This window comes from Rattus rattus, chromosome 9 (assembly GCF_011064425.1).
Source record: "Rattus rattus isolate New Zealand chromosome 9, Rrattus_CSIRO_v1, whole genome shotgun sequence".
Classification (NCBI taxonomy): Eukaryota; Metazoa; Chordata; class Mammalia; order Rodentia; family Muridae; genus Rattus; species Rattus rattus.
The window spans coordinates 59,858,768-59,871,788 of NC_046162.1; the positions used below are offsets into that span (position 1 = coordinate 59,858,768).

The 13,021-nt window shown below is 51.2% G+C and overlaps 1 protein-coding gene across 2 annotated transcripts in view; it reads left to right on the plus strand.

Moving 5' to 3' along the window:
* Positions 1–13,021, plus strand: part of Ttc25 (tetratricopeptide repeat domain 25) — a 29,893-nt gene that overhangs the window by 14,514 nt on the left and 2,358 nt on the right. The window contains exons 8-11 of one of the 2 annotated variants that reach the window (XM_032914476.1): positions 3,294–3,380; positions 5,240–5,436; positions 8,451–8,551; positions 11,687–11,771. In XM_032914476.1, the coding sequence (XP_032770367.1) occupies positions 3,294–3,380; positions 5,240–5,436; positions 8,451–8,551; positions 11,687–11,771 (470 nt within the window). The remainder of the gene's footprint in view (positions 1–3,293; positions 3,381–5,239; positions 5,437–8,450; positions 8,552–11,686; positions 11,772–13,021) is intronic. The other variant, XM_032914477.1, reaches the window with a different exon arrangement.

Below are 13,021 nucleotides of genomic sequence, written 5' to 3' on the forward strand. Positions count from 1 at the left end.
CAGGAAAGCTTAGGAAGAAGTGTCAAGGGTGCAGAGTGCAAGCAGCTACCACGGGGGAGTCTCACACTTGGCTGCTGCTGAGGTCCCAGGTTAAATCCCGTCTGAGGAGTGGCCTTCTAGCCATGCTAGGCGGGCTGCTTTGAAGTACTGTGATCTAAAGTCATAGGCTAGAGTGGGGTCTAATCTCCAGTGCAAACAGACAACCAAAGGGTCGTCATATTCTTTTGTTTTGTTTGGTTTTGTTTTGTTTTTGAGACAGTGTCTCATGTAGCTCAGGCTAACCTCAAACTCATAATGTAGCCAAAGCTATCCTTGAGCTCCTCCTTATCCTACTATCTCAGCCTCATGAATGCTAGTTGAGCCACTATGCCGAGCTGTTTTTGTTTTAAAATGACAGTCTAACTGTATAGCCCAGGCTGGCCTCAAACTCCTGGCTCAAGTGATTCTTCTGTTGCAGCCTACTGGGTAGGTGGGAACTTCCGCCGTGTGCCACCATGCCAGGCTGAAAAGGAAGGTGCTGAAAAGAAGATGTGGAGAAGCCAGCCTGAGATGGGAAAGAGCAAGGTGCTATTGGAGCAGATCTGTAACTGAGGGCTGTTAAAAATCAAAATGGAGTCACCAATGCTAAATTTCCCATTACTAAATCGAAAGTATGCTGTTCAGTTGATCAGAGGAAAGAGTATTACAGAGATAAATGCCATGTTTGATAAACCGGCTGGTTTTAATTGACAAGATAATGTAGCTCTCTACCTTAATCTTTACAGGAAAAAGGTAACGAAGTAACCTGGTGCTTGCCAATCTTATTTTTCTATTATTCTGTCTCTGTGTCTCTGCCTTAAATGGAAAGTAATTTAGAAAAGACCACTCTCCTCCATTCTCCTCCATCCTCCTCCATCCTCCTCCATCCACCTCCATCCTCCATCCACCTCCATCCTCCACCCTCCTCCATCCACCTCCATCCTCCATCCTCCTCCATCCTCCATCCACCTCCATCCTCCATCCTCCATCCACCTCCATCCTCCTCCATCCTCCATCCACCTCCATCCTCCTCCATCCTCCTCCATCTTCCTCCACCCTCCTCCATCCTCCATCCTCCTCCCTCCACCCTCCTCCATCCTCCTCCATCCTCCTCCATCCTCCATCCTCCTCCATCCTCCATCCACCTCCATCCTCCTCCATCCACCTCCATCCTCCTCCATCTTCCTCCACCCTCCTCCATCCTCCTCCATCCTCCATCCACCTCCATCCTCCATCCACCTCCATCCTCCTCCATCTTCCTCCATCCCATCCATCCATCCTCCATCCTCCATCCCTCCTCCATCCTCCATCCACCTCCATCCTCCATCCTCCATCCTCCATCCTCCATCCTCCTCCATCCACCTCCATCCATCCTCCATCCTCCATCTCCTCCATCCTCCATCCTCCTCCATCCACCTCCATCCTCCATCCACCTCCATCCTCCATCCACCTCCATCCTCCATCCACCTCCATCCTCCATCCTCCTCCATCCTCCATCCACCTCCATCCACCTCCATCCTCCTCCATCCTCCATCCTCCTCCATCCACCTCCATCCTCCATCCACCTCCCTCCTCCTCCATCCTCCATCCTCCTCCATCCTCCATCCACCTCCATCCTCCTCCATCCTCCATCCTCCATCCACCTCCATCCTCCATCCTCCATCCTCCATCCTCCATCCTCCATCCTTCCTCCATCCTCCATCCTCCTCCATCCTCCATCCTCCATCCTCCTCCATCCTCCATCCTCCTCCATCCTCCATCCTCCTCCATCCTCCACCCTCCTCCATCCTCCATCCTCCTCCATCCTCCATCCTCCTCCTCCTCCACCCTCCTCCATCCTCCTCCCCCCTCCCTCCTCCCCCCTCCATCCTCCATCCTCCTCTTCCCTCCTCCATCCTCCATCCTCCTCCATCCTCCATCCTCCTCCATCCTCCATCCACCTTCATCCTCCATCCACCTCCATCCTCATCCTCCTCCACCCTCCTCCATCCACCTCCATCCTCCTCCATCCTCCATCCTCCTCCATCCCCCTCCATCCCCTCCATCTCCATCTCCTCCATCCACCTCCATCCACCTCCATCCACCTCCATCCTCCATCCACCTCCATCCTCCTCCATCCTCCTCCATCCTCCATCCTCCATCCTCCATCCTCCATCCTCCTCCATCCTCCTCCATCCTCCTCCTCCATCCTCCATCCTCCACCCTCCTCCCTCCTCCCTCCTCCCTCCTCCACCCCCCTCCACCCTCCCTCCCCCTCCACCCTCCTCCATCCACCTCCATCCTCCTCCATCCTCCATCCTCCTCCATCCCCCTCCATCTTCCTCCCTCCCCCTCCATTCTCCTCCATCCACCTCCATCCACCTCCATCCACCTCCATCCTCCTCCATCTTCCTCCACTCTCCTCCATCCACCTCCATCCACCTCCATCCACCTCCATCCTCCTCCATCCCCCTCCATCTTCCTCCATCCTCCTCCATCTTTGTCCACCTTCCTCCATCCTCCTCCACCCTCCTCCTTCATCCTCCTCCATCTTCACACTCCATCTGAGTGTGAGTGTATGGAAGGCAGTGGAGCCCCCACCTCTAGCACTCTTTGACTATTCCTTTGAGATGGTGTCTTTTCCTAAACTGGGGGCCTACTTTCCTACTTTTCTTGGCTATTCTCTCTCTCTCTCTCTCTCTCTCTCTCTCTCTCTCTCTCTCTCTCTCTCTCTCTCTCTGGCGTGTGTGTTTGTGTGTGCGCTCACACATGCATGCAAGCATGCACATACATTCCTTGGCTCCTATGCCCTTTCTGCGTCCTCAAAGCCAGCAGCATAGGCCCATGTAGATATATTTCCCCTCTTTTGCTGGGGAAAGCTCATGTCTTGCTTATGCTAAGCAAGCAGTTCATGACCGAACTACACTCCCAGCCCCCTGACTTTTTCACTTCATACATGGTAAACTCTTTTTCACGCCTACCAATTATCATTGTTAAGTCGTCCCTAGTAGGTTGTTTCTAAAATAAGAAACATTTTAATTATCTTGAGGTAAAGTCTAGAAGGAAAATCGTTGGCCCAAAGGAACATCTTTGTAAGCTGTCAATCCCGGAAGGATTCTGATGATGCCCATCTCAGGCTAAGGGCACAGATGGGTCTATGTGACACAGCCTTGTCAGCCTGGCCTGGACATCTTCCCCTGGGAACTCTGAATTCCTGGAGCCTGGGCCTAGTGCTTGCCTGTTTCACCATAACATCTGATTTAAGCTTAATGGCTGTTTTTGCTGCTTCTCCACAGTGACCTCCCAGATGCAAAATCGAGAGCCCTTGACAATATTGGCAGAGTTTTTGCCAGAGTTGGGAAATTCCAGCAAGCCATTGACACGTAAGTAACCCACACTGCCCCTTCCCCACCCTGAGACTGGGACTTACTTCCTTCACACCAGGATTCCAGTCTGGCCACATAAACCAGACAAAGAGGCCTTAGTAAGTGAACTGGACTTAGAACTGGGTGTGGCCGATCATGCAAGGAACCCTAGTTATTTAGGGGTCTGAGGTAGGAGCATTGTCAGTTCTGGGCCAGATAGAGCTACAGAGCAAAAGCCCATCGGAGAAAAGGGGGAGGAGGAGGAGCAGCAGGAGGAAGAAGAAAAGGGGGAGGAGGAGGAGCAGGAGGAAGAGGAAAAGGAAGAGGAGGAAGATGAGATAGAAGGAAGGAAGGAAGGACAGAAGGAAGGAAGGAAAGAAGGAAGGAAGGAAGGAAGAAAGGGGAAGGAAGGAAGGGGGAAAGGAAAAGAGGACCAGATGACCTAGACTCCTGGTTGTGCCGGGTGACAGCTGAAGCCCTAGTCTTTGTGCTGGAGATCAGCCCCAAGGCCTGGCATATGGAACACACACACACATACACACACTCATGCGCACGTGTGAGCACCAAAAATAAATAAAATCAAAACAAACAAACAAAAAAAAACTACTTGGTCTTACCCCTGGAAATTCTAATTCTAAGGTGAAGGTGAGGATTCAAGAACTCATTTGTCTCTTTCTCTCTCTTTTGACTTTTGTTTGTTTGTTTTTGTTTTTATTTTTCGAGGCAGGGTTTCTCTGTGGAGCCTTGGCTGTCCTGGAACTCACTCTGTAGACCAGGCTGGCCTCGATTCGCAGAGATCCTCCTGCCTCTGCCTCCTGAGCGCTGGGATCAAAGACATGTGCCACCACTGCCCAACTAAGAACTTGCTTTTATTATTATTATTATTATTATTATTATTATTATTATTATTATTATTATTATGTGTGATTTGAGAATGGGGAGCAGGCGTATGTGTCCCACTAATTACATGTGATGCCCAGAGGAGAACCTTGTGGAGTCAGATCTCCCCTTCCACACTTCCACTGGTTCTAGGGTTCTTACATGGGTCACCACCAGTCTTGTTTGGCAAACTCCTCCCACATGGAGCTGTCTCACCAGCCCAGAACTCATTTCTAGGTGACTCTTAATTTAGAGCTGATAGACCAAGGGACCTTTGTAACTTCCTTAGGGGCTCTCCCATGACTCTGTTTAGGGGAGCTGTATTGCAACTCCCCAGATGGTCTATTTGAGGTCTAACCCTGAAGTTGGTTATCTGTTCAGTGGGGTGAGTGGGCATAGCCCTAGTGAGCCTCAGAGGCAGCCCAGACCCAGAGAGCTAGCTTCCTTGGGTGCAGTCACCCTTTCTGGATAGACACTGTCCTGCAGGCCTCTGACACTTGATCACCAAGCATCCTTCCAGGTCACGTGATGCCCTTGGTATCTGTGTACTGGAAAGTGGTTCCTCCCAGTCGTTCACGCACACTTTCTTGCCCCAGCCTCCCCGGTGCTTGGAATTACAGGCCTGTGCCACTGAACCTAACCTAGTAATTCTGGAAAGTTGTTTTTGTGCTATTTTAGTTGCTTCTGTTGGTTTCTGCAGTGCTGGAATTAGTCTAGAGTCTCGAGCATACATACCAGGCAATTACTCTACCACTGAGCAATCCCGCCGGCCCCCAGGAACCCTTTTCAAACATCATTTTCAGTGGTGATGCCAAATTTGATCCCATAGATGTCACCAAAAAATAGCTCTGGCAGTTTGGCAATATGTTGGTACTTCCTAATTCTGCTCTGGACCAAACCAGAAGAATGAGCTTTATTCTGCTCCCACGGGAAGCCTGGGTCTGCCGTGGCTGAGCACGGAGCTGGGAGGGAGCTGACCCGGTTCTTCTCTTTCCCAGGTGGGAGGAGAAGATCCCTCTAGCCAAAACCACCCTGGAGAAGACCTGGCTCTTCCATGAGATTGGCCGCTGCTACTTGGAACTGGACCAGGCGTGGCAGGCCCAGAGTTACGGTGAAAAGTCTCAGCAGTATGCTGAGGAGGAAGGGGACCTCGAGTGGCAGCTGAACGCCAGTGTTCTGGTGGCACAGGCCCAAGGTAGGGAGGGGCTCAGAGACTCCCATCCTACCTGTTTCTCCCAGCACCAGGCCTGAGCATGACCTGGCTGAGCCTAGCATCTCTACGCTTCTTTTTTTTATTTATTTATTCATTTTATGCATATGAGTATAATGTGTCTGCCTTCAGATGCACCAGAAGAGGGCATCGGATCTCATTACAGATGGTTGTGAGCCACCATGTGGTTGCTGGATTTGAACTCAGGACCTCTGTAAGAGCCGTCAGTGCTCTTAACCCCTGAGCCATCTCTCTGACCCATCTCTACGCTTCTATTCTTACCATAATTTTGAGGACGAGGACAAACAATTCATTTTTTTGTTTGTTGACTTGCTTGCTTTGTTTTAATTAATTAGTTAATTAATTAAGGTAGCCAGTAGGTTAGTTTTGTTTCTTTAGTTTCCTCCTGCCTCTACCTCTCAGTGCTGGGATTAAAGGCATGCACCACCACCGCCCAGCTTTGTTTCAATTTTTAAATAATATTTTTATTATTTCTTTGAAGATTTCACAGAACGTATTTTACCTCCCCTCCTCCGATTCCTCGCTGATCCACCACCACTTTCTTCCCCACCAAACCTTGTGTTATATTTTGCTTTTAATCCACTAAGTCCAATTTGTATTGCCCAACTCTTGGGTGTGGGTCCCAATTTTTGGGTGTGGGGCCTGCCTTAGAAGTGTGAGCGACTTACCAGGGGCTCACCCCATTCAGGAAGACTGACCTCCCATCTCCCAGCAGCCCTCAGGTGCCAGTAGCTCCTCAGCTAGGGGCAGAAATTTGTTCCACCCCTCCCCTTCCGTGTTGGGATTTCGTGCGGCTTGGGCTCGCCCAGGTCTTACGAAAGCTATCCTAACTGCTGTGCGTGTATAGTGCCAGCCACCCTGTTGTGTTTAGAAAACTCTGTTTTCTTGAAGTCATCCGTGTGGCTCTGAACGGTCTTCCTGTTCCCTCCCCTGTGAAGATCCCTGCCTGCAGTTTGAGATGATTTAGATATCCCACCTAGGCTGGGCATTCTGTAGCCCGTTAGTCTCTGCGTTGACTGGTTCTGGGTCTCTGTGTCAGTCTCTTTCTGCTGCAAGAGGAAGCTTCTCCACTTAGAGCCGAGAGGTGTGCTGAGTCGTTAGGAGGCAGTCAGATGCTAGATTTATTGACCTGAATAATAGTAGCAGGTTCTGGGAGGGGGGAGGGGGATGTTTGCCCGGAAACCGGGAAAGGGAATAACATTCGAAATGTATATAAGAAATACTCAAGTTAATAATAATAATAAAAAAAATAGTAGCAGGTTCTCTCCTAGGGCCTTATGACCTACCTGGCCACAGGTCCTCGGCCCATAAACAGTGCCAGCTATGGGGGTTGGGGATTTAGCTCAGTGGTAGAGCGCTTGCCTAGGAAGCGCAAGGCCCTGGGTTCGGTCCCCAGCTCCGAAAAAAAGAACCAAAAAAAAACAAAACAAAACAAAACAAAACACAGTGCCAGCTATGGATTCCATCCTGTAGACTGGGGCCTTAAACACCTACCCCCCCACCCCCCCAAGCCCTCAAACAATGGTTGGTTATTTCCGGAGCTCTTCTGCCACTGTTTGCAGCCATGGGTACATCTTGCCAGGCCTTTATTTGGGTAAAAATGGCGCTTATTTATTTCCCTCTGGCGGTATGCATCTCTGCCAAGCCATAGTTCCCGGCACCAAGTGGAGTGCTTTTTAAGGGCCCTCAGGTCTTTTACTCTGTCACTCAGCGAGTTGGTCCAGGCTCCAGAACTAGCAGGCTGGGTGAGCTCTGCAGAACCATTTGTTCTCTGTCCCATCAGAGGAGGGGAATGGAGGCTCTAGCAGCCGTCCATGACACATTTCCACCTCTCCATGTCTCCCTGCCGTCCAGTGATATGATGGTGATGATGATCATATGTTGTGTGCATGTGTGCACATGTGCATGCCACTATGCACACATATGCAGAGACCAGAGAAAGATACACAGTGACTTCCTCTCAGGGTCTTTCTATTTTAGCGAGGTTGGCTGGTGAATGAACTCCTGGGATCTACCTGTACCTGCATCCCAGGCCTTGACTCTCCTGGCTTTAACACCAGTATGAGGATTTGAACTCAAGGCTTCACACTTACATAGCAAGTGCTTTTGCCCATTGAGCCATCTCTTTATCTCATTATTTTGGTTTTTTTTGTTGCTGGTTTTGCCCTCCCCACCCCCACTGAGACAGGGTTTCTCTGTGTAGCCCTGTGTCTCCTGGAACTCACTTTGTAGTCCAGGCCGGCCTCAAACTCAGAGAGATCCATCAGCCTCACTGGGATTAAAGGTGTATGCTCTACTACTTGGCTCTCCCCAGTTTGTTTTGTTTGTATTTTTAAAAAATGGAGGGGTTGGGGATTTAGCTCAGTGGTAGAGCGCTTGCCTAGCACCCGCAAGGCCCTGGGTTCAGTCCCCAGCTCCGAAAAAAAAAAAAAAATGGAAAAGAAGGCAGGGTCTTAGGAGTCTCAGGCTGGTCTTGAACTTGACACATAGCCAATAAGGACCTTACACTAACCCCTTCCAAGTGTTGGGGCTACAGGTGCGTCTCCACTCCCAGCTTGTGCAGTGCTCAGAGTCAAATCAGGGCTTTATGCATCATAGCCTCTACCATGTCCCCCACTCTACTCTATACAGTGTTTTCAGAAAACTTAAAAGCTGCCTAAAAGTAATGGTGGCCTCTCTAGGAACCTTTTCCAGATGGGGTTATAGTCCCCACCCTGGAGATACATGTCCTGTGCACTGTTCCCATCCTAAGATCTCCCCTCACTGGGGGCCTGGGAGCTACAGTGCTGGTCCCTGTCCCAGTCCTCAGTGCTGCACAGACCAGGAACATGCTCCAAAGACCGGGCCTGGCTTCTCAGTGGTCATCTGGAGCTGATCCCAGCAGACACAGACTTCTAATGGATCCTGGCAGACCGGGGGCTCTGTCAAGCTGTACAAAGTGTCTCAATTGGTTCTCTGCCTTCTTCCCCACTCTCCAGTGAAGCTGAGGGACTTCGAGTCAGCTGTGAATAACTTTGAGAAGGCCCTGGAGAGAGCCAAGCTGGTCCACAACAATGAGGCACAGCAGGCTATCATCAGTGTGAGCATCTGTCAGCTAGGGCTGGGGGTAGGGTGGGGGTTGGGGGGTGGAGAGGTGGGAGGTTGGGAGAGTGAGTGGGTAGGCGGGTGCAGGAAGGGGAGAGAGGGGAATGGCTGGGCCCTTAGCCTTGCCCCAGCTGCTTACTACCCACCTGTCACAGGACACAGGCTGTACTATGCACTCCAACACTTCCTTATGTATTATTTATTAACATATTAATTATCAATTAATTAATTAGATATGAGGGCTTCTTTCCATTTACCATTCTGACCTCACGGACTCAAATGTTCCTCCTGCCTTAGGCTCTGAAGTAGCTGAGAGTATAAGACCCTAGGTGTAGGACGTCACACTACAAATGGCTTTCCATTTTCCTTTGTTTAATGCTGATTGACATTTCCTCTCCCTTCTTTTTCTATTTTCCGTGTGTGTGTGTGTGTGTGTGTGTGTGTGTGTGTGTGTGTGTACATCCACACATGTACATGTGGAGGCCTGAGGTTGACACTGGGAATCATCCTTGACGTCTCCCTCGCCTTAATCACCGAGGCGAGGACTCTCTCGCAAACCCAGAGCTCGCTGTCATACCCAGACCAGCCTCACTCGCTAATAGTCCTACTCACTAGGATCCCCTGTCTTTGCCTGTTGAGACTGGAATTATAGGAAGGTACCACATCCACCTAGAATCCCAGGTTCTAGAATCCAGACTAGTTCCCCGGATCGGGCAGCAAGTATATATGACCTCGGCACCGTCTCCCCATCAATGGATTTTAGGACTTGCATTTGGAAACTGCTACCCGCTCCAGGGCCAGCTGGAAGCATCTGGACTCCCTTTCTCTTGCTTCCACCCTGATCTCTGGGAGAAGGCACTGTGGGGCTAGGAAGGCCTTTGGCAACCTTGCTGTGGGGCTCTCCAGCCTTGGGCTAGCTCCAGCCAAAGCCGGCCCTTCTACCTTTTCCCTAACTTGTGCCCATGAAGAAGTGCTTTAATCTGTCTAGAATTTTCTAAGTCCTCCTGGGTTTACCTCCTCCAGGACGCTCTCAGCCAACCCCTACGTGTTAGCTTAGAGATCCTCTCCCGGGGACCTTCCTTGACCCTTCAGTTTGCGGTCACCCAGCCCCGCCCGGGAGGCAGCTACTGGCCTACTTTAAGACTGCAAAGTTCAGTTTCTTAGTCCTTAGCCATATTTCAAGTGCATGGCAGCCACGCGTGGGGCCGCATGGTACTAGAATAGTCCCACTATTGCAGACATTCCTGTTGGGCAGTGCTGGCCTAGACTAGAAGTGCCAGGGGCAGAGTCCAGAAGTTGAATGAGGTGAAGCCAGGAGGTACTTCAGGCTTGCCTGGCCGATCCCAGTCTCCTCTCAAAGATACTGCTCCAGGTGGATGTAGGATCTCGGCCAAGTCCGATGGTGCCCACTTCAGGGGTCCCCACCCATCTACCTCTTCCTGCTCACCAGATTCCTCAGGCACTTTCCACAGTGAAACTCTGGAGGCACACAGGTACAGGCATCCCCCAGGACTCATCTGCTAGAGTGGGTTTCGATGGGGGGGTGGGGCGCCTCTTCTCTGAAACAGGCCCCTGGCTGAGGGGCCAGAGCGCACACAGCACAACAACATTGATGTGGTCTAAGGGGCCAGACTGAAGATGCATAGAGCAGGAGCTTGAGCAAGGAACAGGCCACCTTGACAGTGACAGGATACACCCAGTAGGAGATTGGCCCCGGGCTGAACTTGCCAAGCACACAGGATTGGTCGAGTATAGCAAGGGCAAGGTGAGGGGCAGAGAGCTGTGCTGGAAGGATACCAGAAAAGAGACCGGGAGGGAAGTTTGTGATACGTTTGGAAAGGCTGTAGCAAGGTCAACACTTCCATATTGCAGTAGAAAAATCCCTCTCAAGAGACCCCAGTGAGCTCCCTGCCGCTGTGTTTCTCAGGGTTAGCTTAGGCCTGCCAGTGTTGCTGCCCAGTTCTTGTTAAGGGACAGCCTCTGTAACACACACCTCAGAATGTCTGCCTTCACCCCAAGCCTGCTACATGCTCCACTGAGTCTCGCTTATGGTCTCTAAGACTTGATCCTCTCCCACATGACCACCCACAGAAAGCACAAGTACTTACTGAGGCCAGTGGCTGAGGCCACACGTGGCTGGCTGTCATCCTGGCGTAAGAATTTTGGTGTCTGCAGGAAAACCAAGACAAAAGCATAAGCTCTTGTTTGTGACCAGCACCATAAGGGACCAAGGAGATACAGAGTGAGAGCCTTGGTCTCCTGGGAGGCAGGGCTAGGGGCTACTGAAGTTTCCCTGAAAGCTAGGCAGTGACTTCACTGATTGGTCCTCAGAGGCTCCTCGAGGGACCAGGTCTGAGGCTCCCACCCCCGCCCGCCTGCACTGCCATCTCCAGGATGAAACCTGACAGGGAAGGCCCTAGCTAGAGCCATGCTGCCCACCAGGCATCCAGCTACACATACCCCAAAGCCGCAGTTACTGAGCTCAGTGCCAGCCTCTGAGATGACTATGACAAAGGTAGAGCCTCTTCAAGACCCCACAGGAAACAGGCTGCGGCGGGTTATGCTTGTAATCCCATCAGAGGCAGAAGCTTTCGATCTGCAGGATGACCATGCTTTTGAGACCAGCTTGGACCTATAGAAATGGACCCTGTCTCAAAACAAAGCAACCGGCTGGGCGTTGGTAGCACATGTTTGTAATCCCAGCCCTTAGAAAACGGAGGCAGGAATTTTGAGGCCAGCCAGGGATAGAGAATAAGACCTTGTCTCAGGCCGGAAAGAAGGCTCAGAGGTGAAGAGCACTGACTGCTCTTCCAGAGGTCCTGAGTTCAATTCCCAGCAACCACATGGTGGCTCACAACCATCTGTGATGGGATCTGATACCCTCTTCTGGTGTGTATGAAAACATCGACGTGGGTTGGGGACTTAGCTCAGTGGTAGAGCGCTTACCTAGGAAGCGCAAGGCCCTGGGTTCGGTCCCCAGCTCCGGGGAAAAAAAAAAAAAAAAAAAAGAACCAGAAAACATCGACGTATATAATATATAAATAATCTAATATATTATATATTGTATATGATAAATAAACAAATCTTTTAAAAAAATAAAAGAGTTCACCAGCTCCTCTGCCCCCCGCAGGCCTTAGACGACGCCAACAAGGGCATCATTGAAGAACTTAAGAAAACGAACTACAGGGAGATACTCAGGGAAAAGGCAGAGAGACGTGAGTCATCACCACACCTTCGACCCTCCCCAGCCCTCCTCTACCAGTTGCCCTGCCTTACTCACCAGTCACTCCCAGGTTGGCACTGCCCTCTGAGTATGCTCACATAGTTGCCAACAGCAGCTGAATCTCTTCCTGGGTCAGGACAGGGAAAGGATTCAGTTAGCCTTGGCCTGGCTTTGCCCCCAGCCCAGCTGCCCTGTGAGTCCCAGACCATTTCCAGCAGGACACAGCAAGAGCAGACGCTGGCAGAGTGACAGGGCCACACCCTGGGCCACTGCTGCCAGTCAGCTACCTACCATGTAAAACACTGGCCCTTCTCACCCTGCCCTCCCTTGTACTGGGTAGGAAGTTGAGTGAGGCTAGCTACCACCAGTTCACCTGCTAGGGAGGGGGGTCACCTGGTAGGGAGGGGTGCCACCTGGCCACTCTCCCAGCTGGGCTATCTGCTGTTGTCACCTGGAACCTCTTGCACTGCTTAGCAGCAGAACTCCAGGGCACCCTAGACATCCAGGGAGCAGAGGGGTCTTTGACCCCTCAGGCTCTGCTCACCCAGGAAGGTCTGAGGAGAAGAAAGAATCAAATTAAGGGCGAGCACAGAGGAGCGGGTTTGAGAAGACCTTAGCAGTGCCTCTACCTTTGATGCCCTGCTGCCAGGCATTCTGGTAGTGTGTTGGGCACTGCCACCCTCTTACTGGGAACACTTGTCGAAGAGGGGCTTGGAAATCCACAGAGGTTTTCAGTCTGGCCATCTAGCTTTAGATCCTGGGCCTCAGGGCCTCAACCATGATTCCACAATGATTTTGGTAACAGACGGCCCTTGCCTCGCTCTGGAAGACCGTGACCTCTCGGCCGTGATACAGTGGGTGGTGGGGAGGGGTCCAGGAGACAGAGTCCAGTGTGGATTATTAGCTAACACCCCCAACCACCCCAAGGTTCAAGGGCAAGTTCTTCCTAGTCCCCGTGGCTCCCACAGCAGAGCAGCTAGATGACAGCATTCCCTTATCGCACACGTATGTGTGCTGACACACATGTGTACCATGTATGTAGAAATCAGAGGCTGACCTCTGATTCCAGTCTTGTCCAGTTAGTCACATTTTTTTTTCTTTTTTTTTTTTTTTCCGGGGCTGGGGATCGAACCCAGGACCTTGCGCTTCCTAGGCAAGCGCTCTACCACTGAGCCAAATCCCCAACCCCTCCAGTTAGTCACATTTGCTCCTGCTTCAACCTCCTGAGAGCTGGGATTTTCC